Below are 27,852 nucleotides of genomic sequence, written 5' to 3' on the forward strand. Positions count from 1 at the left end.
ATTGAAAGAGGTGAGTGCTATGCCGTCTTCCATATCCCTGCATTAAATGATTGGCTGTATGAGAGAATGAACAGCTTCAGCAGTCATTGCAATGTGGATGGTTTCCAGTCTGCTGTATTGCGGCACATGTTTTTCTCAAGGTTCTCTGTAGATACACGTAGTTGGAGAATTCTAGCTGCAGGTAAGTAACCTTTTCACACTGATTGGGAGACCCTTTGCAAATCACTGAATCCTGCAAATTAGCAAGTTTGAAAATGCAGTTTTCTAAGAATTAAAAGGTAGCTCATTAGTGTACTTGATTCTTTAATACTTAATAGTATCCTAGATTGCATCCTGTATATATGCTAAAATTAGTGAAGTCTTAATAGTGAAGTTTCATAGCACTCTGCTATTAAATGTTTGCTGAGAATATGAAGAGTGCCTTTTTGTGAATGTTTTGTTCATATTAATGAAGTGCAAGATAGAGAGGTTCTAGTGTAATTAATGTGTTGTCTGCAGGTTCACTTGAAATTTAATTTAAGATCTTTTAGAAACTTCTCTTACAGGTGAAGGCAGAGAGGCGGGCACATGAACAAGAGGAGAGCAAAGCAAGTGAGGAGTACATTCAAAGGCTATTAGCAGAGGAAGAAGAAGAGCACAGGCTGGCAGAAGAAAGGCAAAGAGAGATGGATGAACAGCTTAAACAAGATGAAGAGCTGGCATGGGAGCTGAGTATCAATCTGGTGAGTTTGGCTCTAGGGGACATTAGAGCAATGTGTTTCTCAAAATGAGTGATCTTTATATCTTCCAGAGCATATGCAAAAATCCTTATGAAGAATTTCAAAAAAATTCTTCAAATTTTATATTGGAAGCCAACATTAAATATTCAGTGCTTAAATAAGTTTAAAATCCAACAAAAGAGAGGAGAAAATAAAAATTTCCACTTTTTGAAGTGCTTACCAGTAGTTGATTTAACATCTCATCCATAGTAACCATCTTCTTGGATGCCAGGAGCTCCTCTCTTCTCCCATCATTTAAAAAATGCTTTTTTGGAGGAGGTTAATGTCTGTAGCCTGTGTTTAGGAGTGGAAAATGCAATGGCATTGTTTTGAGAAAGAGTAACTTAGAAGAATCCTAACCATTGAAATATATATAGATGTGGGATGTACATGCCTCAGTTGCATTTTGATATAACCTGCCATTTTGTGGTAATACACTGGACCCTCACTAGAACGCACGTCTATATAGTGCGAATTCGCATATAACATGGTCGCGGCCATAGATCCCCAAATTACTTTAATTGCAGCTCATTTTAACGCGGTCCCTGCTATAACGTTGTCCCCCCATGTTAACGCGGTATTGCGCATAGATCCCAAATCCCATGTTCTAGCAAGGGTCCAGTGTACTAATGAAAAACAATGGATTTATCACTAATGGAAAAACTCCTCTTCTCCTGATATCACTGCCTCCAGATAAATTTAATGCATGCTGAATGCAGTTCCCTATCTATACTACTTGTTTGCGCCAAAGAATTCGTGCAAATAACTAATCCTGTGTACAGAAGCACGCTTATTTTCAATTTTGTCTAATTTCTATATGTTTCCTGTCATTAAAGAACAAGTCTACCAGTGAACACATGTTCAGCACTCCTTTACTTGCAAACAGTCATACGTCTGGCCCATCTCCAATTAGTTCATGCAAGACAAAGAACAAATCAAGCAACTCTGGAGACATCCAAAAGTAAGTAATCCAGCTTTCTGTCCAAGATTTGTTGGTACATTTCCACAACATACACAGCATGTGAAAGGAGAAATATGGTTTTTAGTTTGGAAAGAAATAAGTGTGGCTAAACTTGAAAATGTACCTCTGTAAAAGAGCACATTGGCATTCTGTGTTGATTCTCTCAACTACTTCCTTATCAAACTTGCTCAGGTAACAGATAAAAAGATGGATTTTCTAATTGTCAGTAGAGCAAATTCAACCTGGAATCTGAAAGTCAAGTTGTGTTCTTACTCTGAGATGACATAGCAATAGAGATTCTGCAGTTGGAGCTCGGTTAGTAATTCTGTTGATGTATGGCCAAGAATAGAATCAGTCTTGTTCTCCTGTAGCTGCAGTGCAAATAGTGAAAACGTCAGTAAACAGATAAGATTTGACATATACAGGTAGATCTACTGAATAACAAGTGCCGCCTTTGCATAGTTGACTCTTTCGATTGTAACCTCACTTTAAGATCACTGTGTTCTGCCTCGATATCCTGTTGTAGTCTTATTGGCCTACTTAGGCTGAATTTATTCTATGTTGATATATTCTTTAAACTTGATCACTGTGGCCCCTTTGGTTACTCAGCTTTAGTTCTGTTCCTGGCAGATCAGTTTCTGTTAACTTCTTTTCTTTTTTAAAAAGAAAAGGAGTACTTGTGGCACTAGCTCACTTCATCGGATGCATCCGATGAAGTGAGCTGTAGCTCACGAAAGCTTATGCTCAAATAAATTTGTTAGTCTCTAAGGTGCCACAAGTACTCCTTTTCTTTCTGCAGATACAGACTAACACGGCTGCTACTCTGAAACCTTTCTTTTTTAAGTTCACTTTTTCAGAGAAGAAAAGGAGTAGAAACCTTTTTCAGAGAAGTGTTCTTCAGTCCTTATGGACTTGTATGCCATCCAGTCTTCCAGTTAGGATCAGAGAACTTGACCCTTTATGGTCCTCCAGCTGTGGCTGGTAGCCACACTGGGTAATCACTATTGCCTTTTAAAGTAAATATGAACTATTTCTCACGGCTTCAAGGAGGCTTAGAAAGTATAATGCCAAGCACTTGTTTCTTGTTGATGCAATAAATCACCTTCAAAACGACTATAGGTAAATGGTTTTTCATTTGTAAAATAAGCTATTGCGTAATCTTTGGATTCTAGTGGTGATCTGCATTACTTTTTTAGCATACCTTTTTTTTTTTTTTTTTTGTAATCTATGGTAACTGGAAGCTACTGAATGTTACAGTATTTCAGCACAGGATAATGTGAAAGATAATAGTGGGACACTCGCCTACACTGATCTGAAGGTTCAGAGAAATGTGGAGGACTCTCAGACTTTAATTTGATGCTTAAAGTTTTGTCTTACTATGTGCTTTTTTCCCCCCCTTAAGGTATCTATCTCCAAAATCACCTTGTGCCTCGGTATCAATGTCGCTCTCTAAAAAAGCAGAGAAAGGCAGGAATAACTCCTTTTCTATGGTAATCTATGTCTCCATATTGAAGTTATATATGGCACAATTTATTAGTAGTTGCATGTTCTTTTCTTTTTGTTGAGGGTATATAGACTGGAAGTACATATATAGCCATAAAAACGAACACACTGTCATCTTAAAAAGGTAAAGGTTGTATTTAAATAGAATTTCAGAAATGGCCTTAGAAAGCATTTCATCCAGACAATCTGTATCACTGACTAGGCAAAATATATTTTTGTTACTCTGTGAAAAATTGCAAGATCCAAATATGAATTCTGATTCTCTGATATCAAGTGTTGGAACCAGAAAATTCATTGTTAAGGTCTGCTAAACAGGGGTAATTTCTCCTTATGTTTGAGACCTCTACTTTTCTGACCAAAAAAAATATTCTAAGGAAGGCAAGCTTGTATTCATTTTGACTTGTGTATCATCCCCAACAAGAATTGTACAATGGTGACTTGGTTAATAGTTCTGTTGGTGCACAGGCCAGAAAAGAATCCAACTTAATACCCTCTAGCTTTCAGAGCTAATGCAGCCAACAGAAATGAAACTTGCTTTTTATTTTATCAAATTTTCTATTTATATAAAAGCTTATCAGAGGACAATAAACATTTCTGAACAGAAGTAAAAGTTTATAGAATAACTTTTCACCAAGCTGTATTTGATCGGTTTGTTTTCAGTTTTGCCTTATCTTTTCTGTAGGAAAATAATAGCACTGAAGAGGACATCTTAATGTGGCAAGAAAAGGATAGAGAGGAAATGCCAACATTGTCTCCACAAACTTTCTCTACTGTTCAAGACAGAAATGTTAAGGATTCATTTTTAGAATCATGTCTGACTTATTTAAATACCTCTCCTCTAGTGGGGTCTCATCCCATTGAGTGGGAAGGTCTGTCAGGAGCAAACTATCAGGTAGATAAAATTACAAATGCACTTCGCAATGTCACAAAACAGGAAAGGCCTGATACTGGACTTCCTTCTTCCAGTGGAGAGGTAGCCAGAAGTGCCTTTGAAAATGATAACTCTACATGTACAGAAAACATAGACTTTGAAAAATGTGCAGAAATTAGCTCTTCTCTTCAGGAAGTGGTTGATTCTGTGACGTCTGGCAAATTAGAGAATAGGGATGCATCCCATAATCTCATGGAAGTGGCTGCAAACTGCTCAGTTGAAGTAAAGAAACAAAATGTGTTACAGAACAGTAAGGAGACTCCAAAAAGAAAATCTCAAGAATCTCCAACTGAAGCAGCAGTTGATTTATGCTTGATTGATAAAAGGAGGAAAATTTTTCTAGAAACTTTTGAAGACCAAGAGGAGAAGGTAAATGATCTTAATGTGCAAATGCATATAGATTTGGAGAAGCAGCTTTATGAGAGGCGTAAGCAAGAGGAGCAAGACAGGCTCCTGGCTCTGCAACTTCAGAGAGAGATAAACAGGGAGCAAAAGACATTAAACCGAAAGAAAGGCTCTCCAGATGAGTACCTTCTGCGTCCTAAAGCATCTCCATCTTTGGAGGAATCTCCAACTGGGAGAGGTAGTCATAAGATGGCAAGTGAGTCGACATCTCCCAAGAGCCAGACTGAAATGAGTCATCGGAAACTGCGAAGAAGCTCCCACAATGAGAACTGGCAGCCTCCCAGCAAGCTCCAGATGAAATCGCCCAGTGTCAGAGGAGGAAAAGTGTTGAACTGTGTCAACAGCTGTGCCTCAAAGGATATCCAATCTCTGTTGACCAAGAATAAGCAAAAGACAATCCTTCAGATGTTTAAGAGGTCTGTTTCAAAGTAAAAGATCAATAGGACTATGAAGGCACAGTGGGGTGGATGGGAAATAAAGCAGTATCCTTCCTGGTATCAGATAAAGCTTCTTGTAAACAGCTACTTTTAAGTTGATTGTATTAAAGGAGGATCATTTTAGAGCATAAATGCACTCAGAATTATACAGTGCTGTTGAGCCAAGGAGCCTCTAATGCCTTCCTTTTCTCCAGACCTTATTAGTTTTAGTTAATTTCTTAACTAAATACAGAACGAGTCTGTATCTTCAATTATTTGTTCACTGCAGGGCTACAGCACTACAGACTTCCATCAACACAGCTGCTGTGCATTATGTTGAAGGGCTGGACTGGAACCTCACCATGCTTGATTAGTGTTGGCTGGTGAAGATATGACAGTTAACCATGTCTGTTGTAGTTTTTTCCCCTCACAGTTTTGTAATTAGATTCCTATAGAAAATATTGGATAAATTAGCATTACTTATTTTTCTACAACAATATGATGAATTTCATCAAAAGTATATAATATACAAAATCACCAGACTGGAAAATGGGGGTTGGGGGAGGAAAAGTCAAGATAAGAGACTATAATTTGGAGTAAGTTATAATTAATGAATCAACAAGTGTGAATAAGGACTAGGTTTATTCCCAGTTTTGAGTTAGTTTATTTGGCTGGTTATAAGACTACCCTTTCTTTTTGTTATCTTTGTAGGATATCATCCCTTTATGTCAGTAACCATTTTCCTCCTGCTTTGCTTTTTTGGTACATGTTAAATGTTTTTGTTCAAATAAGCAAATAATATCAGAGTTTTATAATTCATCTGAATTGCTGTTTGTCTAGAATGCAAGAAACTTCAGGCCTGTGAGGAAAAGTTATTGCAGGCTACAAAAGATAGATAAAGGGTTCTCATTTGCCCACATTTCTTCTTCCTTGTTACTTCTCTGAAATTCCCAGTTTACTATTTGTTTGCATTGTGAGGAAACAAAAATTAAAAATTTTGTTTCGTGTGGACTTGCCAAATGTTTACCTAAATGTTAATCTACAGAAATACTGATGACGCTATTCTATGTATATTCACATTTTTAGTGAATGAGTATTACAGTAAATGTTTGAATCCTATTTTGATCTGTACATTTGTTTGAACAACAATTAGTTTGGGTGTACTTGGAATGAAAAATTCCAAAACAAAAACTAAAAACTGTGTTTTGGCTCTGAGTTTAGTCTTTAAGGTCAAGCACTTTTCATGGTTTAAGTGTGAGATGTTCCCAAGCCACAATACAGCTGCTGTTTCTTCTGACTTTGTATCAATTAAAATGGCTTTCATCACTACGTAACTTGAATTAATTATTTTGCCATTCTTTTCCTAGGGAAGACTAAAAATACCTGTTTTTAAATTTTGGGTGTAAACCAGGGGTTCTCAACCTTTTTCTTTGAGGCCCCCTCAACGAGCTACAAAAACTCCATGGCCTGCCTGTGCCACAACTGTTATTTCTGCATATAAAAGCCAGGGCCAGCATTGGTGTAGCAAGCAAGGCAGTTGCCTGGGCCCCCACACCGCAGGAGTCCCCACAAAGTTAAGTGGCTCATGCTTCAGCCCCAGGTGGGAGGGCTGGGAGCCCTGGGCTTCAGCCCCACACAATGGGGCTTCAGCTTTCTGCCCTGGGTCCCAGCAAGTCTAACACTGGCCCTGCCTGGTGGCCCCTGAAACCTGCTCATGGCCCTCCAGGGGGCCCTGGACCCATGTTTGAGAACCACTGGTGTAAACAGCATTTTAAAATAATTTCTGGAAAGCATAAGCAGTGGGACAAGCCAAAAAGCTGTACATGACTTTTTGTCTTCTGATGTTTATGACAATAATAATAGCAGCATGGTATGAGCATTATATGCATAAATGGTACTTTCCCAGAAGAGCTTTTCAGTCTAACAAAGACAATAGGTGAGATGATACATTTAAAAACAAAAAAACACCAGACCCAAAACAAAACATTCTCCACTTTGCCCAGGTTATTGCTTTCTCAACCCTTGTGCAGAAGCCTTCACTTACTGTATTTTTTTTTTATAAAATATCCTAATTTATATTCGCAAAAAGAAAAGGAGTACTATTGGCACCTTAGAGACTAACCAATTTATTTGAGCTTAAGCTTTCGTGAGCTACAGCTCACTTCATCGGATACTAGTGGCACCTTAGAGACTAACCAATTTATTTGAGCTACTCCTTTTCTTTTTGCGAATACAGACTAACATGGCTGCTACTCTGAAACCTAATTTAAATTCTATCCCAGTCCAGCCCTTAATTTTTCTTTTCAATTTTTATACTTATTTAATATGTATTTACTCTATTACTAATCTTACCTTTTCCCAAAGCTGTTAACCCTTTCCTACATTAAAATGTTTCTCTAAAAACAAAACGTTGACTAGATTTCTGCTCTCCCTAGCATGCACAAGCCGTGATTCCTCTAGCTTTCAAAAGATTTTTTTCTCTTTAAGGCACTGGTAGTTCAGCCCCATTTGAAGGCCAACTGCCTATGCCTTAATCATAGAATCATAGAATATCAGGGTTGGAAGGGACCTCAGGAGGTCATCTGTCCAACCCCCTGCTCAAAGCAGGACCAAACCCCAATTAAATCATCCCAGCCAGGGCTTTGTCAAGCCTGACCTTAAAAACTTCCAAGGAAGGAGATTCTACCACCTCCCTAGGTAACCCATTCCAGTGTTTCACCACCCTCCTAGTGAAAAAGTTTTTCCTAATATCCAACCTAAACCTCCCCCACTGCAACTTGAGACCATTACTCCTTGTCCTGTCATCTTCTACCACTGAGAATAGTCTAGAACCATCCTCTTTGGAACCCCCTCTCAGGTAGTTGAAAGCAGCTATCAAATCCCCCCTCATTCTTCTCTTCTGCAGACTAAACAATCCCAGTTCCCTCAACCTCTCCTCATAAGTCATGTGTTCCAGTCCCCTAATCATTTTTGTTGCCCTTCGCTGGACTCTCTCCAATTTTTCCACATCCTTCTTGTAGTGTGGGGCCCAAAACTGGACACAGTACTCCAGATGAGGCCTCACCAATGTCGAATAGAGGGGAACGATCACGTCCCTCTATCTGCTGGCTATGCCCCTACTTATACATCCCAAAATGCCATTGGCCTTCTTGGCAACAAGGGCACGCTGTCGACTCATATCTAGCTTCTCGTCCACTGTCACCCCTAGGTCCTTTTCCGCAGAACTGCTGCCTAGCCATTCGGTCCCTAGTCTGTAGCGGTGCATGGGATTCTTCCGTCCTAAGTGCAGGACCCTGCACTTATCCTTGTTGAACCTCATCAGATTTCTTTTGGCCCAATCCTCCAATTTGTCTAGGTCCCTCTGTATCCTATCCCTACCTGCCACCGTATCTACCACTCCTCGTAGTTTAGTATCATCCGCAAATTTGCTGAGAGTGCAATCCACACCATCCTCCAGACCATTTATGAAGATATTGAACAAAACCGGCCGCAGGATCGACCCTTGGGGCACTCCACTTGATACCAGCTGCCAACTAGACATGGAGCCATTGATCACTACCCGTTGAGCCCGACAATCTAGCCAACTTTCTACCCACCTTATAGTGCATTCATCCAGCCCATACTTCTTTAACTTGCTGACAAGAATACTGTGGGAGACCGTGTCAAAAGCTTTGCTAAAGTCAAGAAACAATACATCCACTGCTTTCCCTTCATCCACAGAACCAGTAATCTCATCATAGAAGGCGATTAGATTAGTCAGGCATGACCTTCCCTTGGTGAATCCATGCTGACTGTTCCTGATCACTTTCCTCTCGTGTAAGTGCTTCAGGATTGATTCCTTGAGGACCTGCTCCATGATTTTTCCGGGGACTGAGGTGAGGCTGACTGGCCTGTAGTTCCCAGGATCCTCCTTCTTCCTTCCCTAATACCTTCTGCAGTGTTTTGTTTCAGTTCCTTCTGACTTTGTTCAGAAAAGAAGTTTCCTGTCTAGCTCTCTATTGCCTCGGCAAATTTTTTATCCAGTTTTGATGGCATTTCTGCAACTTTATTGTTCTTTTGTTCTCTTTTGGTTACAGCATTGTGTCTCCGTTGGTGCTTTTTAGCTTTGCAGATGAAATAGGCCTAGTCTACATTAAAAATTTACACCAGCATGGCTATATTGATCAGGGATACAAAAAAACCATACCCCCTAGTGACATAGCTATGCTGACAAAACCACCAGTGTGAGACACAGCTATGCCAACAGAAGAGGGCTTCTGTCAGCATAGCTAACATTCAGGGGAAGTGGTGTATGCTGCATCTAGGCTAAGGGGCTATGCTAACAGCCTCTGTAATCTAGACATAGCCATAGTCTGAGTTATCAGTGCTGCTTTGAGGCAAGGAGGGATTTTTGGCTGTTGTGGGTAGATCAATTTGGTTATGTCTACACTAGCATTTTTGTTGGTAAAACATTTGTCAGTGAGGGGGGTGACCCCTGACTGACATAAGTTTCATTGACAAAAGTGCTGGTGTAGACAGCACTATTGCAGTGGCAGATGCTCTCCCGCCGACATAGATACCACTTCTCCCTGGAGGTGATTTAATTATGCCAGCAGGAGAGCTCTCTCCTGCCGGCATAAAGCAGCCACACAGGAGACCTTACAGTGGCACAGCTGTACCATAGAGTAAGGTCCATAGGGTATACGTAGCCTTTGGCATACTATGGGTCATTGGCCCTATTTCTCTCAGGTGTACTGTCATATAATTAAAGACTCTCAAATGCATACGTACAATGGGAGAGGATTAAAGTTACAAATGCAACTTTAATTTTGACACTTCCTAACTTTAGAGTGCTTCGTTGGTAACCTCAATGATGTTTTAATATTTTTCTGTGATTTCCTAGTTTAAAAATGAAAAAAATATATTGTGTGCAAGTTTAGCAGCCCCCCTGCCCTCCCCAACTGCTTTGGATTAACAGCAGAGTTAAAACCTAGGACAGTTCAGTGTGGTAGCATACCTCTACCGCTTGGGCTAAAAAAGTAATTACATTACTTATTAGTGTCAGAAGGCTGTTATCCTCTCTGGACCTGCCACATAACATGCTAAAACAGTGGTTATATATACAGGAATGGCCCCATTTTGCAGATAACATACCTAAGCACCTAGCTTTGGCAGATTCTTTGAGAGGCAATACAGCTGAGATTTGGGCTGCCATATTAGAGAGAATAGTTCTACAGCTTTCTGCCAGCAGTGACTCTGTATCCTCTTACCTCCTAATGTTACAGATATGAGACCTTACTCAATGTTAATGATTGTGGAATGTGCAGCACTAACACCAGTTAGGAGAAGTGAATCTAAAACTCATGGTTGCCTGGTTCGTTGGTCAGTTTGCTTTTCCTTAAGCCAAAGGGTGGCAGTGGCAACAGAAGGAGAAGGACGCATTTTGTTTGTGCCTCATCTGGAGGTTCAAGTCTGTGTAACTGTTTCAGAGTGATGTCAGTGCCTTGATGAAGCTGAGAAGTATGCACAGTTCAAAGAGAGATTTTTCCTTGGCTAACTGCTTTAAGATCATGAGATCTCATCTGCTCCTGGGGTTTCAGCTTCTATATAAAAAATAACCAAAAATCTACCCCTTGACTCTCAAACTCTTCCCTTCCACTTCCCATTCAAATTGTTTTTGTAAAACTGATCTTTCACTCCTGTGAAGAGCCTTTCACTCATGTGATTGTGAGAATCTCAGCTTACTTTTCATTAATTAAAAAAAAAAAAATCTTCTAACCCTTATGGTTGTAAAGGAAGGCTTGAAAATGTGATTCCTAAAAGCACAAAAAGTTATTTTCAAGTCAGTTTCATGACTTTTGGGGTGCTTGACTCATGCTTTTTAAAAACTTGGATGGCAGTCACATTAGCTTGCTGGATTAAACCGTGTATTGGAGAAGTTTTGCTGGTGAGGCTCTTGTCCCACCAACTATCAGATTATGTCCTACAGAGATTATTGTGACTTCCTGAACCAGTGGCTACTGGCTCATTTTCTTTACATACTTTCAACAGATACAACATTGATGCTTTGTTTCACCTGATGCATTATTTAGGGAAGAGGAGCAAGATTTTTAAGAATGCCTACAGTTAGGCTCCTCAGTCTGTATGTAGATAACTAAATAAATGGCCTGATTTTTCAAAAGTGCTTTTCCCATTGAGGTTAATAACAAATAAGAAAACCTACAGTTATAGCGGTGTTAAAAACAAACCTATCCAAATGGCAAAAATTGGACCTGGATCTGATTTCAAGCACTTCAAAGTTCAGGGGTATATGGAGCCAGGGTTCTTTGCCTATTTTACCTTGGCCTTTGTGTCTATAAAGGTAAGAACCATCTTTAAAATTCCGGATTGGCTCCGCCTTTAGATTTCATATACCCCCCCAAAATCAGTGTGGGTCTGGTTTTATAATAAATTCCCCTTCCACCTCCTTTGCTTTTAATTTAATTTCTTCTGTAGGGCTGCCATTTTTCATGCTTCCCAAACTACATATGTTGTGGGGGAAATTGGTTAAATCTGCTCAGCTGGTGCTGAATTATTGGATGATAGAAGTGCAAAAGTGTATTCTGTTTTCAAGAATGCTTTTTTCCTGTCTTATAAATCAAAGATGGTAGAAAAAGACCCTCCGAACTTTTTTTTTAAATTGTAGTATCTATTGCCATAGCACCTGCATTCATTGGTTAAATACACTTCAGAAGTCATCCTTAAATAATAGTATTCAAAATTCCGCTATCTTGAATGTCCTCTACCTTGAATGCCTTATGGGCCAAACGGTTAATCTGAGTGTGACTCTAAATTAGTGTTCAAATGAAAATAAAACTAATTAATAACACAAAACTATTTCAATTTATTTTAAAAATGTGTATTTCTAAAATTGGTGCATGTACAGATTACTTAATTTGAAGATCTTTCCATCTCAGGGATAATCTGGAGTTGGTTCTGTATAAAAAAAAAAAAAAAAATCTCCATTAATGTTAAAGCATTTGTTCTCAAGGCTGTCTGTGAGCAAGCTGGCCATTCAGTTCTAACTCTCCTGGTGGCCTGCTGCCAAATTGAATTAAAAGACAACTAAAAACACAAAAAATACTTTCCAATTGTTACTACTCAAAGTAAACAATTACAGTAGTTGGCACAGGGCTCTTATAGGAGTGTACATGGAAGGTGAAGTTACCCATGAGACAGTTGCTCTAGTGAGATGTAGTTCTCACTAAAAAGTTTTAAAACTCCTGTTGTTAAGGTAAGCTACATGACAAAGGGAACTGCCTTCTACGGATAGGACATATTTCACTATTGTTTCTCTAGTCTAGTCCAGTGTCACTTTTAGAGCTACACAACCTTCAGTCAAGCTGTTCATAGCATGAGCTGCCACCAAAGCACCCACACTACTCATGGCATCACTTGGCCCACACACAGGTACTACACTATTACGTTCTGCCTCACCCACAACATTTGCACCACTTGCTGCCCCTCCAGCACTTCCCAATTCAATACCTCTCAGCACCTATGCCACCTATAGCACCCACTGCATTCATAGTGCTTGTGCCTTGTAGCCCTGACTATAATGTGTAGGCCTGCTGAGCTATGGAAGTTCTGAGCACTCCCACCAAAGCCCAAGTCTCACCATTGATAGTGCTTGAGGCCTTTAGCTTCAATCTGCCTGGGGCCTCCAAGGTCTGCACTGAAGCATAGCGCTCTAGGTACCTGCCTAAAGCCCTAGTTCCTGGAGTCCTGTGATGAATCTCAAGTTTAATAAAAAAAAAACATAGACTCATAGGACTGGAAGGGACCTCAGGAGGTCAGCTAGTCCATGCACTCATGGCAGGACAAAGTATATCTAGACCATTCCTGACAGGTGTTTGTCTAACCTGCTATTTAAAAATTTCCAGTGATGGAGATTCCACAACATCTCTAGGCAATTTATTCCAGCGCTTAACTTAATAATGGGTTTAGATTTCATGGTGGTTTAAAAAAATATTTAAAAAAACACTTCAAACCATGAGCTGAACATCCCATATGCAATGATGTGTGCCTGAGTCTACAGGCAGCCTTGAACAGCCGCTCTAAGGTGTGAACTGGTCTGAGAGTAACCAACATAAGAATTGTCATACTGGGTCAGATCAATGGTCCATTAAGCCTAGTCTGCTGTCTTCCAACAATCATAGAATCATAGAACGGGGAGGGACCTCAAGAGGTCATCTAATCCAGTCCCCTGCACTCAAGGCAGGACTAAGTGTTATGGTTGTTGTCAGATGCTTCAGAGGGAATGAACAGAACACAGCAGCTATCAAGTGATCCAATCATTGTCATCCAGTTCCAGCTTCTGTCAATCAAAGTTTTAGGGACACTCAGAGCATGGGGTTGCACCCTGACCATCTTGGCTAATGGCCATTGATGGACCTATCCTCCATGAACTTATCTAACTCTTTTTTGAACCCAGTTATACTTTATGCCTTCACAACATAGAATCATAGAACTGGAAGGGACCTCGAGAGGTCATCTAGTCCAGTCCCCTGCACTCGAGGCAAGACTAAGTATTATCTAGACACTCCTTCACAGGTGTTTGTCTAACCTGCTCTTAAAAATCCCCAATGATGGCGATTCCACAATGTCCCTAGGCAATTTATTCCAGTGCTTAACCACTCTGACACTTAGGAAGTTTTTCCTAATGTCCAACCTAAACTGCCCTTGCTGCAATTTAAGGCCATTGTTTCTTGTTAAGAAGAACAATTTTTCTCCCTCCTCCTTGTAACAACCTTTTATGTACTTGAAAACTGTTATGTCCCCTCTCAGTCTTCTCTTCTCCAGACTAAACAAACCCAATTTTTTCAATCTTCCCTTATAGGTCATATTTTCTAGACCTTTAATCATTTTTATTGCTCTTCTGTGGACTTTCTCCAATTTGTCCACATCTTTCCTGAAATGTGACACCCAGACCTGGACACAATACTCCAGTTGAGGCTTAATCAGTGTGCAGTAGAGCAGAAGAATTACATCTTGTGTCTTGCTTACAATACTCCTGCTAATACATTGCAGAATGATGTTTGCTTTTTTTGCAACAGCGTTACACTGTTGACTCATATTTAGCTTGTGATCCACTATGATCCCCAGATCCCTTTCCGCAGTACTCCTTCCTAGGCAGTCATTTCCCATTTTGTATGTATGCAACTGATTGTTCCTTCCTAAGTGGAGTACTTTGCATTTGTCCTTATTGAATTTCATCCTATTTACTTCAGACCATTTCTCCAGTTTGTTCAGATCATTTTGAATTTTAATCATCAAAGCACTTGCAACCCCTCACAGCTTGGTATCATCCGCAAACTTTATGAGTGTACTCTCTATGCCATTATCTAAATCATTGATAAAAATATTGAACTGAACCGGACCCAGAACCGATCCCTGTGGGACCCCACTCGGTATGCCCTTCTAGCATGACTCTGAACCACTGATAACTACTCTCTGGGAATGATTTTCCAACCAGTTCTGCACCCATCTTATAGTAGCTCCATCTAGGTTGCACTTCCCTAGTTTGTTTATGAGAAGGTCATGTGAGACTGTATCAAAAGCCTTACTAATGTCAAGATATACCACATCTACTGCTTCCCCCCTATCCACAAGGCTTGTTACCCTGTCAACGAAAGCTATCAGGTTGGTTTGACACGATTTATTCTTGACCATAGGAACCACCTTCTTGGATACCAGGAGCTCCTCTCTTCTCCCATCTTCTAGGTGTTTGCAAATTGATTGCTTAATTATTTGCTCCATTATGGGCCTACTCTGTCCTTGGTCTTCCTTTTGCTTCTAATGTATTTGTATAAAGTTTTATTGTTTCCTTTTATGTCTCTAGTTTGATCTTGTTTTGTGCCTTAGCTTTTCTAATTTTGTCCCTACATACTTGTGTTATTTGTTTATATTCATCCTTTGTAATTTGACCGAGGTTTCCACTTTTTGTAGGACTCTTTTTTGACTTTTAGATTACTGAAGATCTCCTGGTTAAGCCAGCGTGGTCTCTTGCCATACTTCCTATCTTTCCTATGCAGTGGGATAGTTTGCTCTTGTGCCCTTAATAATGTCTCTTTGAAAAACTGCCAACTGTGTTCAATTGTTTTTCCCCTTAGACTTGCTTCCCAGGGGATTTTACCTACCAACTCCCTGAGCTAAAGTCTGCCTTCTTGAAATCCATTGTCTTTATTGTGCTGTTCTCCCTCCTACCATTCCTTAGAATCATGAACTCTACCATTTCATGATCACTTTCACCCAAGTTGCCTTCCACTTTCAAATTCTCAACCAGTTCTTCCCTATTTGTCAAAATCAAATCTAGAACATCCCCTGGCAATGAGTTCCACAGGTTGACTGTGCATTGTGTGAAGAAGTACTTCCTTATGTTTGTTTTAAACCTGCTACCTATTAATTTCATAGGGTATCCTGGGGTTCTTGTGTTACGTGAAGGGATACATAACGCTCCCTTATTCACTTTCTCCAACCCATTCATGATTTTATAGACCTCTATCATATCCCCCCTTAATCATTTAGTTTCTAAGCTGAACAGTCCCGGCCTTTTAAACCTGTCCTCCTATGAAAGCTGTTCCAGATCCCTAATCATTTTGTTGCCCTCTGTACTTTTTCCAGTTCTCTCTCTCTCTCTTTATATATATATATATATTGAGATGGGGCAAGCAGAACTGTGGGTGTACCATGCATTTATATAGTGGCATTATATTTTATCTGTTTCTTAATGGTTCTTAATATTGTTAGCTTTTTTTGACTGCTGCTGCACATTTTGAGTGGATGTTGTCAGAGAGCTATCCATGATGACTCCAAGATCTTTTTCTTGAGTGTTAACAGCTAATTTTGATACCATCATTTTGCTTGTATATTGTGATTATGTTTTCAATGTGTGTTACTTTGCATTTATCAACATTTAATTTCCTCTGCCATTTTCTTCCTTACTCACCCCATTTTGTGAGATCCCTTTGTAACTCGTCACAGTCAGCTTTGGACTTTACAATCTTGAATATTTTTGTATCATCTGCAAACTTGGCCACCTCAGTGCTTATCCTCTTTTCCTGATAATTTTTGAATATGTTGAACAGCACAGATCCCACTACAAATCCTTGGGAAACCCCACTATTTACCTGTTCACTGTGTAAACTGACCATTTAATTCTCATCTTTTTGTTTCCTATCTTTTAACCAATTACTGAGTCATGAGAGGACCTTCTCTCTTATCCCATGACTGCTTACTTTGCTTAAGAGCCTTTGGTGTGGGATCCCATCAAAGGCTTTCTGAAAGTCCAAGTACACTATATCAACCGGATCACCCTTGTCCACATGCTTGTTGACCCCCTCAAAGAATTCTAATACATTGGTGAGGTATGATTTCCCTTTACAAAAACGCTGTTGACTCTTCCCCAACATAGCTAGGAAAATTGTGGAATCCCCATCCTTTGAAGTTTTAAGAACAAGTTAGACAAACTCCTGTCAGGGATGGTCGAGGGTAAACTTGGTCCTTCCTCATTGCAGGGACATGGACTAGATAACCTCTTGAGGTCCCTTCCATCGGTTTCTATAATATTATGTTAATCTATGTGTCTGGTAATTCTGTTCTTTACTATAACTTAAACCAGTTTGCCTGGTACTGAAGTAAGGTTTACTGGCCTGTCATTGCAAGGATTGCCTCTGGAGCCTTCTTTAAAAATCAGCGTAATGTTAGCTATTCTTGAGTCCTATGGTACAGAGGCTGATTTAAGCAATAGGTTACATACAACAGTTAGTAGTTCTGCAATTTCATATTTGAGTTCCTTCAGAACTCTTGAGTGAATACCATGCGGTCCTGCTTTTTCTCAATTTGTTACAAAACCTCCTCTATTGACACCTCAATCTAGGACAGTTCCTCAGATTTGTCACCTAAAAAGAATGAAGATGACTGGATGTGGAGCTGATGTACATGATCCTCGAGGGGGTACCTGAAAAGAGTTTTGTCTGTATGAAGTGCCACCTGATAGAGCTGATGGAAGAAAAGATCCAAGGATTGGAGATGCAGTTTAGAAGGGGGTTTGAGCAGATGATGGAGCAAAGACAGGAGGAGGCTGAGGGGAAAAGCTCAGACTTGCAGATGGAAGCAGGACCAAAGAACTCTGAGGGGAGACTGCTGGGTGAGGAAAGTGGACAGTTGAAACATGTGACTAAGAGAACCAAGCAGAGGAAAAGACAGGCTAGTAAAGGAGAAATAGAGCTCAGGAACAGGTTTGCGGAGTTGGAAAATGAAGAAGGGGCACAGCAGGTGGTCTCTGAAGGTGAGACGGCAAGGAAGAAGAGAAGAGCAGCTAGTTCTATAGGAAAAGGGGAAGAGTCAATAGACATAACACCAAATATGAGCCCCAGGAGGATACAGGATGGGTTGCAGAGGCTTGCAAAGGACAATAGGAATTGAGAGGACTTGCAGCCAGGGGGAACAGGGGATAGACCAGAGAATCACACCATCACCAGGAAAAGGCAGGTCTACATGACTGGGGGCTCCTTACTGAGAAGAACAGACAGGCCTGTAACCAGAGCTGATCCAGAGAATAGAAAGGTGTGCTGTCTGCCGGGTGCTAAGATACGGGATGTGACCTGAGGCTGAAGAGGATCCTAACAGGAGCAGGAAAGAATTCACTGATTGTCCTTCATGTGGGAACAAATGATACAGCTAGATTCTCGCTGGAACGTATCAAGGGAGACTATGCCAGGCTGGGGAAGACACTTAAGGAAATTGAGACTCAGGTGATCTTCAGTGGGATTCTGCCTGTTCCTGGAGAAGGGCAACAAGGGTGTGACAAGATTATGAGGATCAACAGATGGCTCAGGCATTGGTGCTATAAGGAGGCCTTTGGGATGTATAGCCACTGAGAAGCATTCATGGACAGAGGACTATTCTCTTGGGATCACAGAATCATAGAATATCAGGGTTGGAAGGGACCTCAGGAGGTCATCTAATCCAACCCCCTGCTCAAAGCAGGACCAATCCCCAATCAAATCATCCCAGCCAGGGCTTTGTCAAGCCTGACCTTAAAAATTTCTAAGGAAGGAGATTCTACCACCTCCCTAGGTAACGCATTCCAGTGTTTCACCACCCTCCTAGTGAAAAAGTTTTTCCTAATATCCAACCTATACCTCCCCCACTGGGATGGACTTCACCTGAGTAGGGAGGGAAATAGACTTCTAGGATGGAGGCTGGCACAACTGATTAAGAGAGCTTTAAACTAGGAATCTGTGGGAGATGGTTGGGAGATGTCCAGGTAATCTCCATGCCGGATTTTAACATTGAGAGGGAAGAAAACGAAGTTAGAAAGGATACAGCTGTGGGTAGGAGAATGGACATAAAGAGGAAGGGTAGTGTAGATACCAGTCTAATAGGTGATACTGGTGGTAGAATGTTTGTGCCTAATCAGGTAAAGAATGTGAGCGAAGCCAAACAGCAAAAAGTAAGATGTTTGTACACTAATGCGAGGAGCTTAAGTAACAAAATGGAGGAACTAGAGCTACAGGTGCAGGAAGTGCAACAAATATTATAGGGATAACACAAACCTGGTGGAATATTAGTCATGACTGGAGTACAGGTATTGAAAGGTATGTGGTGTTTAGGAAAGACAGAAATAAAGGCAAAGGTGGTGGAGTAGCATTGTATATCAAGGATGAGGTAGACTGTAAAGAAATAAGAAGTGATGGAATGGATAAGACAGAGTCTGTCCGGGCAAAAATCACATTGGAGAAGAAAGCGACTAGAGCCTTCCCTGGGATAGTGCTTGGGGTGTGCAGGATCCGATTTGGATATGGATAGAGCCCTCTTTAATGCTTTTAATGAAGTAAATACTAATGAGAATTGTGTGATCATGGGAGACTTTAACTTCCGAGATATAGACTGGAGGACAAGTGCTAGAAATAATAATAGGGCTCAGATTTTCCTGGATTCCTTCACCGCGTGGTTGCTGAACCAACAAGAGGGGATTTGATTTTAGATTTGGTTTTGGTGAGTAGTGAGGACCTCCTAGAAGAAATGGTTTTAGGGGACAACCTTGGTTCGAGCGATCATGAGCTAATTCAATTCAAACTAAATGGAAGGATAAACAAAAATAGATCTGTGACTAGGGTTTTTTATTTCAAAAGGGCTAACTTTAAAAAATGAAGGCAATTAGTTAGGGAAGTGGATTGGACTGAAGAACTTGTGGATCTAAAGGTGGAGAAGGCCTGGAATCACTTCAAGTCAAAGTTGCAGACACTATCAGAAGCCTGCATCCCAAGAAAGGGGGAAAAAATTCAAAGGCAGGAGTTGTAGACCAAGCTGTATGAGCAAGCATCTCAGAGAGGTAATTAAGAAAAACCAGAAAGCATACAGGGAGTGGAAGATGGGAAGGATCAGCAAGGAAAGCTACCTTATTGAAGTCAGAACATGTAGGGATGAAGTGTGAAAGGCTAAAAGTCAAGTAGAGTTGGACCTTGCAAAGGGAATTAAAACCAATACTAAAAGGTTCTGTAGCCATATAAATAAGAAGAAACAAAGAAAGAAGAAGTGGGACCGCTAAACACTGAGGATGGAGTGGAGGTCAAGGATAATCTAGGCATGGCCCAATATATCTAACAAATACTTTGCCTCAGTCTTTAATGAGGCTAATGAGGAGCTTAGGGATAATGGTAGGAATGACAAATGGAATGAGGATATGGAGGTAGGTATTACCACATCTGAGGTAGAAGCCAAACTCTAACACCTTAATGGGACTAAATTGGGGGGCCCAGATACTCTTCATCCAGGAATATTAAAGGAATTGGCACATGAAATTGCAAGCCCATTAGCAAGAATTTTTAATGTATCTGTAAACTCAGGGGTTGTACCATATGACTGGAGACTTGCTAACATAGTTCCAATTTTTAAGAAAGGGGACAAAAAGTGATCCGGGTAACTACAGGCCTGTTAGTTTGACATCTGGAGTATGCAAGGTCTTGGAAAAATTTAAGGACATTGAGGCCAATGGTAATTGGGACAAAATACAACATGGTTTTACAAAAGGTAGATCGTGCCAAACCAACCTGATCCCCTTCTTTGAGAAGATAACAGATTTTTTAAACAAGGAAACGCAGTGGATCTAATTTACCTCAATTTCAATAAGGCATTTGATATGGTTCCACATGGGGAATTATTAGCTAAATTGGAAAAGATAGGGATCAATATGAAAACTGAAAAGTGGATAAGGAACTGGTTAAAGGGGAGACTACAACGGGTCATACTGAAAGGTGAACTGTCAGGCTGGAAGGAGGTTACTAGTGGAATTCCTCAGGGATCGGTTTTGGGACAAATCTTATTTAATCTTTTTATTACTGACCTTGGCACAAAAAGTGGGAATGTGCTAATAAAGTTTGTGATGACACGAAGCTGGGAGGTATTGCCAATCAGAGAAGGACCGGGATATCATACAGGAAGATCTGGATGACCTTGTAAACTGGAGTAATAGTACTAGGATGAAATTTAATAGTGAAAAGTGCAAGGTCATGCATTTAGGGATTAATAAGAATTTTTGTTATAAGCTGGGGGTGCATCACTTGGAAGTAACAAAGGAGGAGAAGGACCTCGGAATATTGGTTGATCACAGGGTGAGTATGAGCTGCCAATGTGATATGGCCATGAAAAAAGCTAATGTGGTCTTGGGATGCATCGGGCGAGGTATTTCTAGTAGAGATAAGGAGGTGTTAGTACTGTTATACAAGGTACTGGTGAGACCTTATCTGAATATTGTGTGCAGTCTGATCTCCCGTGTTAAGAAGGATGAATCAAAGTGGAACAGGTACAGAGAAGGGCTACTAGGATGATCCAAAGGAATGGAAAACCTGTCTTATGAAAGGAGAGTCAAAGAGCTTGGCTTGTTTAGCCTAACCAAAAGAAGGCTGAGGGGAGATATGACTGCTCTCTATAAATATATCAGAGGGATAAATACCAGGGAGGGAGAGGAATTATTTAAGCTTAGTATCAGTGTGGACACAAGAACAAATGGATATAAACTGGTCATTGGGAAGTTTAGACTTGAAATTAGACGAAGGTTTCTAACCATCAGAGGAGTGAAGTTTTGGAATAGTCTTCCAAGGGAAGCAGTGGGGGCAAAAGACCTATCCTGGCTTTAAGATTAACTCGATAAGTTTATGGAGGAGATGGTATGATGGGATAATATGACTTTTGGTAATTAATTGATCTTTAACTATTCATGGTAAATAGGCGCAATAGCCTGTGATGGGATGTTAGATGGGGTGGGATCTGAGTTACTACAGAAAATTCTTTCCTGGGTATCTGGCTGGTGAATCTTGCCCATACGCTCAGGGTTTAGCTGATTGCCATATTTGGGTCGGGGAAAGGGCAAGATTGGCAGAGGCCCCTGGGGTTTTTCGCCTTCCTCCTGCAGTGTGGGGCACAGGTCACTTGCTGGAGAATTCTCTGCACCTTGAAGTCTTTAAACCACGATTGAGGACTTCAGTAGCTCAAGCATAGGGTTAGGGGTTTGTTACCGGAGTGGATGGGTGAGATTCTGTGGCCTGCATTGTGCAGAAGGTTAGACTAGACGATCGTGAATGGTCCTGTCTGACCTTAAAGTCTAAGTTTCTATGATTCTAATCGCTTAGGTGTGGGAATCTCCCTTATATCCTCTGCAGTGAAGACTAATGCAAAGAATTCATTTAGCTTCTTCTGCAACAGTCTTGTCCTCTTTGAGTACCTTGATCATAGTGGACCTAGGTTGTTGGTAGGTTTCCCACTTCTGATGTACTTATTATTATTTTATTTTTTTTGCTGTTTGTGTCTTTTGCTATTTGCTCTTCATATTCTTTTTTTGACCTGCTTAATTACACTTATACTTACCAAAGTTTATGCTCCTTTCTATTTTCCTCAGCAGGATTTGACATCCAGTTTTTAAAGGATGCCTGTTTGCCTTGAACCACCTTTTTTAGTCTGCTGATTAGCCAGGGTGGCAATTTTTGGTCCTATTTTTGTTGTTGTTTTTTATTAATTATTATTATTAGGGGTATATGTTTAGTTTGAACCTCCATTGTGCATTTAAGTCTGTTCCATGCAACTTGTAGGCATTTCATTCTTGTGACTGTTCCTTTTAATTTCTGTTTAACTAGCTCTCCTTATTTTTGTGTAGTTCCTCTCTTTTAAAGTTTAAAAAATGCTACCGTTGTGTGTTTCTTTGGTATTTTTTCCCTTACAACGAAGCTAAAATTTAATTACAGTGCGGTCTCTGTGACATCTACAGGACAGCATCTGAGAAGTTTTAATTACCCCATTTGTCTGCCTGTTGTGTTTACAGAACGCTCACTGGCACTTGGACTTCTGCCACTGAGCGTCCCTGTCACCGTCACTGCAGCCGGGGCGTGGGTGGAACCCAAATGCTGCCTTCCTAGCACAGACTTCAGCATGGGGGTGGTGTGAGCAGCCTCCTTACAGAATGGTGGTGATGGATCCCCCGAGGGTAGCTTTGGTGTAGATGGCCAGCCTACGGAGAACAGTGCCACCGCTTCTCATTAATCTATAGTGCGTTGCATGATATGTGGTGCTTTTCATAAAGCCCCAGCTCTTGGAGTCACGTGAATAGGAGAAACTGTATATAATAATAAAAAAAGCAATTTTCTAGCCTACCTGGTAGCATGAAGAATGGGACAAGGCTCAGCCCCCACTGGCACATTTAAAGAACCACGTTGTTTCTTTAAAACACCCTCCTGATTTTCTAGCTAATCTTAGGAGAGCAAGAGCCTGACTCTTGAGTTTTTAGTGCCTGGCCCAAGGAGGACATGGCCGTACCAGCGGCTGTCAGGCTTGGCCTTGCCGGAGGGGAGCAGGTCTAGAACCCCGACTTTGGCCCTGGGCCACCGCCCAGTGTGGCGGGAAGGGGACAGTAGCGCCCGCCCGGAAGGGGGCGGGGAAGTGGCTGAACAGCCGCGCGCACCAATAAAGCTTGACATTGAATATTGAAAGCGCCTCCCTGGGGCGAGCGAAGGGAAAGGGGCTGGGCGGCTCTGCGCCTGTGCACAGCAAACGGGCAGGTGGCTGGTGTGTTGTTGTTCGGCGGGCGGCGGCGGCGGCAAGATTGGCGGCGCACGGGGGGCTCTGCGGCCTCCTCGCGCTCAAAGGGTTAATCCAGCAGTTCACCGCCATCACGGGTGAGACGCACGGAAGCCGGGGGGCTGGTGCACGTCCTGAGCCCCGGTATCGGGGGGCAACACCGGGGAGCTGGGCCGCGCTGCTCTGGGCCAGCCCCGGGCGGAGCCGGCCTGGGCCAGCGGCGGCTTCCGGCCGGGGGGCGCCGGCACTGTGGCTCCCGTCTGAGGGGATGTCGGGTTCCCCCTCCTCCCTAAGGTGGGCCAGACCAGGGGCTGGCCCGTCTCTCTGTGCCCTTCGAGGGGTGGCCCCGGCCCTGCTCTCCCGGCAAAGTCCTGGGCCCAGGGAAGGGCGCTCAGGCACCCCACCTGGCAGGTGGGCCGCTGCCCGGCCTGTGTCTGCGGCACAGAGACCCGGAGCCGGGTGGGCGGGCGGAGGGACATGCGGGAGGGGACAGGCTGCTGGGGGGCCTGGCAGGGAATCCCTGTCTGCAGTAAGGGTGAAACTCCAATGCTGTCAGATGCTCTTTTCCTTTTCCTTCCATCGCCAAGACAAGTGCTACTTGTACTCAACAGAGACCACAAGATGCAGCAGTCTTCCTCCTCCTGCTTCCCCCAGTGCAACTGAAGTTCTGTTTGCTTGAGTAATTAGTGGGCAGATTCTGGTGTAACATGATCTGTGGAAGTAATCTATTAATACACTGAAATGATCCTTTTTTCGGTATATATTTCCCCCCTGTTCTTACAAACGGCACTGGATTGCTCCCTATGAAAATTCTTTGTTTGGTTTATCTTGAGCACTTGCTACAGCTTGTGCATAGTCTGTTTCATTATAGTTTCCTCTCTTTGTGCGCCTTCAAACCACAATAGAGTAGGGAAGGGTTTTAAAAGATAGGAAAATATGGTTGTCATTTTCTATAGATTCAGAGTTACCTGTCAATGATGGCGTTTCAGTCACATTATGTATGTCACATAGCCACAGTATGTCACCTGTAGCAAAAAGAAAAGAAAATCTCCATCATCCAGAAACAACCATAGATAAGTTTGTGATAAGAACCAGCAGATTATAAAAAGAGGTAATTGATGAAAAAATTGCCCGGTTTGTTTATGCAACAAACTCTCCATTCCATATGATTGAGAACCCACACTTCATTAACATGGTTTAGTCATTAAGACAGGATACAGTCCACCCAATTGCTGGATAAAGTGTATGAAAGAGAAATTGAGCAGTATGCAAAAGGTCTAGAGGGTAAAATTGTTAACCTGAGTCTTGATGGGTGGAGCTATGTCCACAATGATCCTGTTGTATGTGCTTGTGTGACAACAAGAAGGGAATGTCTTCCTTACAGAAACAATTGATACATCAGGAAATGCACACACAGCAGAATACTTCCAAGAAGTAGCAGTAAAAGCTATAACAAATTGTGGAAAACAATTCAAATGTCTAGTATGTAGCTTGGTCACAGACAATGCTGCAAATGTATCCAAGATGAGAAGAAATTATTTAGAAGAGGGTGAAGAGAGTCCCAAGCTAATAACCTATGGTTGCAGTGCTCATTTGATGCACCTCCGAGCCAAAGACTTCAGTGTTCCAGAAATAAAGGCTAATGTTGTTGAAATTGCAAAATGCTTCCGTAACACCACTTTGCAGCAGCTGGGAGTGGGAGTAACTAAGTTAACTCTCCCACAAGACGTGCGATGGAACTCAGTAGTGGACTGTTTTGAGCACTATATCAAGAATTGGCCTAATCTGATGACTGTGAACAAAATCATAAGAAAATAGATGGGCACTGTCACAGCCAAAGTTCTCAACATTGGGCTTAAGAGAAATTGTTGAAACATGCTGAGTACCCTGAAGCCTATTTTCTGTAGCCTTGACCAAATGCAGGGAAATAGGTGTTTTTATTGCTGACGCTGTTGACATTTGGAAGGAACGGAGTGAGATCTTAAGAAAGAATATGCAATGACAGTTACCAGGGTCAAACTTTAACTGCTGAAGAAGAGGAGTTAGTGCTGAAGTTTATTATAGTTGGCATTATGGAGGAATGATTGCTAGATGCCCATGTCACAGCCAAGGGTGAACCATTCAAGGATTATACATTTGCTGATTGATGTTTTAAAGAAAGTCACACCAGTGAACTGGTGGAAGTCACTTAAGCACTTGGATTCAGAGGCTGTTGAAGTGATAATCTCACTTTTAACAGCAGTAGCTTCTTCTGCTGGTGTAGAAAGAATCTTTTTTTCTTCCTTTGGACTAATTCATTCCAAATTGAGAAATCGTTTGGGACCTGAAAAAGCAGGAAAGCTTGTTTTTCTTTTCCAGATTATAAACAAACAGGAAAATGAAGGTGAAGATGAGTGAGATAGCTGCAGAAGCCAGTATTTTAAGTTTCTCATGTTGACCTGGCTGACATAGTAGTATTTAACTAAAATAGTTAAAATTGATTTTAACAAAAACAACAATGATTTTTAAAAACTTGAATGTTTTAACTAAATTCAAAAATTCATATGCTTGTTTTGTTAAAATATGATGTTTGCTGTTGAAGAAAAAAATCCAGAATACTTAACACATTGTTGTTTTAGTTAAATAAAACAATTTTCTGTCTGGTGATGTTCTCCTCCTAATACAGCATGGCAAGAAAATCCTCCAAATATTCATGATTAACCTGTTGAACTGGACATAGTTCACCTCCCGGTGACTTCATAAATATCTGCTTCAATTACCTTTGTTTGGGTATTTCATTTACAAAATCATTCATTTTCTGATATAGCTGTAAAATTAATCTGAAAAATTTGCGAAATCACTTAAAAAATGTATAGTGTGTACCTTCTAAAAACGAAACCTTGATTCTATCTCTGAGTTGTGAAGAATATGTATTAAGGTTATAACAAGAATGCACTTTACTTGGTAGAAATCCATGATTAAATACGGATTCTTCCTGACTAGTAATTTAAATCAAATCCACCCTGCATTATACTCATTGCTGATTTAATATTGAGCTGTCTTTAGGGCTGTCTGAGAAGTTGGTAGTTAGTTTTGTGTATAACCCAACATCTTTCTGGATCCTTGCACCTTCTTCATGTTTTGAATTTTGTGTGGGCAATAGATCTGAGACTATTAAAAAAACAAAAAAGATTAAATGGCTACTGCTAAACTTTCTCTTTCGTTAAGGAAGGGGATAGGATTGAAGGAGAGCCACATTTCCATCTCCCTTTTTTCCCCGCCCCAGGCAAGATAGTCTATATTAGTGTTTCTTCTGATGCGTTTCTAAAGTATAAATGCAAAGCAGTGACAGCCATATAAGTTGTGCATTCTTACTAATTACCCAATTCTTTGGAAGAGCAGTCTTGCCTGTCAAGCTATTCCCAGCACCTCTTTGATCAGGTCTTGATACTATTTTCTGAGACTTTTTTTTGTCTTTGATATTATAGGTGCAGTGAAAGTGTGGGGGAAACATATGCTTGAAGCATGCAACAATTAATCTAGAGATGGCTGTCACTATGTTTCTGGATGGTGGAGGCATAGCAGAGGAGCCCAGCACCAGTTCAGCAGCAGTGTCAACTGTACGACACATACTGAGCTATGTGCCTGTGTGAATGTATCCATGTGAATGAATAACCTGTGTTGAATAGTGGTAGGATAGAAAGTGGGAAAGTTATGGCATCAAGGCATTTGCAGTTGCATTGTTCATTTCTCTCATAACCTGCTGTCCACTTCACTAATTACTATGTAGTTCTTTAATGATCTTGTCCATTTCTCCACTCCTCTGGTAGGGCCATTCTAGTAAAACTTTTATCTGGTAGTAAGAATTGTCTTGTGGTTAAAACACAGGAACTGGGTTTTAAGAGACCTGGGGTTTGTTTCTCGTTTTGACTTGGGAAATTACCTGTTCTCACTGCTGATGTTAAAAATAGTACCTAGAGGCTAGCACCTTGTTGGTTGCTATACAAACATATACCAAAGAGATAGTCCCTGCCTGAAAATTGTACTATGGACTCAATTTCCTCACCTGTAAGTTTTGGATAACATTCGCGTACCTATCAGGAATATTGGGTTACAGCCATGCTAGCTAAATGCTGCTGTCAGGGGACATAGAAGCTGGGTCTTGCACAGTGGATGTGTAAGTGGTAGTAATGACAGTTACTTTCACCTCCAAGTCACTGGTTTAAACTTGTCTAATTGGATTAGTCATGGCTAAAAGGTAATTAGTTTTTGCTCTTCAAGAAATGAGTTTAGTGGTTTCTGTCTGGTTCCTAGGGGGCTCGTGTCCTACCATAAAATCCACAGCAACGTTTGCCATTAATTGGTGTCCATGTTGTTCATGAAAGGCCAGGGTATGAATAATTATGAAGAGCATATTACCCGCTCATATGCAGAGTTGGTCACTGAAAGGCATGAGTGCGTTGCATTTGGGCATTGTAGGGAAGCTGGCAGTGCTGCTCCTTTTGCTGTAGCTGCTCTATGGATAGAGAACTTTTGACCCTAAAAACAATCTTATTAAACTTTCTGTCTAAATTCAGGTTAAGTATAAAGGTGAAAGTGCCAGAAAAGGGTGTACTTGAGGTTAAAACAGCTGGAGTGGTGCCAACAGTCCTAGCTGATGCTAAATTCCGTTCCTTTCTGCCAGTTGCCTTTGACAGGTACTGAAGCTAAAAGTCTGTATTCATTAGTGTGGAGGCCTTGTGTCTATGTGAATCAGTGACTTTTATACCACTTTTCAGAGTAGCAACCGTGTTAGTCTGTATCCGCAAA

General features: G+C 41.1%; 2 protein-coding genes and 1 long non-coding RNA gene across 16 annotated transcripts in view; 2 read left to right on the plus strand and 1 right to left on the minus strand.

The window, feature by feature from the left end:
* The window catches only part of RNF168 (ring finger protein 168), a 29,638-nt gene extending 23,335 nt beyond the window's left edge, over positions 1 to 6,303 (plus strand). For 7 of the 14 annotated variants that reach the window (XM_043522894.1, XM_037908790.2, XM_037908791.2 and 4 more), the window contains 4 exons: positions 531 to 722; positions 1,595 to 1,719; positions 3,122 to 3,209; positions 3,905 to 6,303. In XM_043522894.1, the coding sequence (XP_043378829.1) occupies positions 531 to 722; positions 1,595 to 1,719; positions 3,122 to 3,209; positions 3,905 to 4,990 (1,491 nt within the window). In that variant the 3' untranslated portion in view covers positions 4,991 to 6,303. The remainder of the gene's footprint in view (positions 1 to 530; positions 723 to 1,594; positions 1,720 to 3,121; positions 3,210 to 3,904) is intronic. The other 7 variants (XM_043522897.1, XM_037908793.2, XM_043522896.1 and 4 more) reach the window with 1 other exon arrangement.
* Positions 6,304 to 11,812: 5,509 nt separating this feature from the next.
* On the minus strand, positions 11,813 to 22,890 carry LOC122461790. The gene is made up of 3 exons (XR_006283969.1): positions 22,642 to 22,890; positions 22,285 to 22,498; positions 11,813 to 11,928 (listed from the first exon to the last, which is right to left on the minus strand). It is a non-coding gene; the product is annotated as an uncharacterized LOC122461790 (long non-coding RNA).
* A 4,656-nt stretch (positions 22,891 to 27,546) lies between these two features.
* The window catches only part of UBXN7 (UBX domain protein 7), a 50,488-nt gene continuing 50,182 nt past the window's right edge, over positions 27,547 to 27,852 (plus strand). Inside the window, exon 1 of the mRNA XM_037908188.1 lies at positions 27,547 to 27,740. Coding sequence (XP_037764116.1) covers positions 27,562 to 27,740 — 179 coding nt within the window. The 5' untranslated portion in view covers positions 27,547 to 27,561. The remainder of the gene's footprint in view (positions 27,741 to 27,852) is intronic.

Source organism: Chelonia mydas, chromosome 9, assembly GCF_015237465.2.
Source record: "Chelonia mydas isolate rCheMyd1 chromosome 9, rCheMyd1.pri.v2, whole genome shotgun sequence".
Classification (NCBI taxonomy): domain Eukaryota; kingdom Metazoa; phylum Chordata; order Testudines; family Cheloniidae; genus Chelonia; species Chelonia mydas.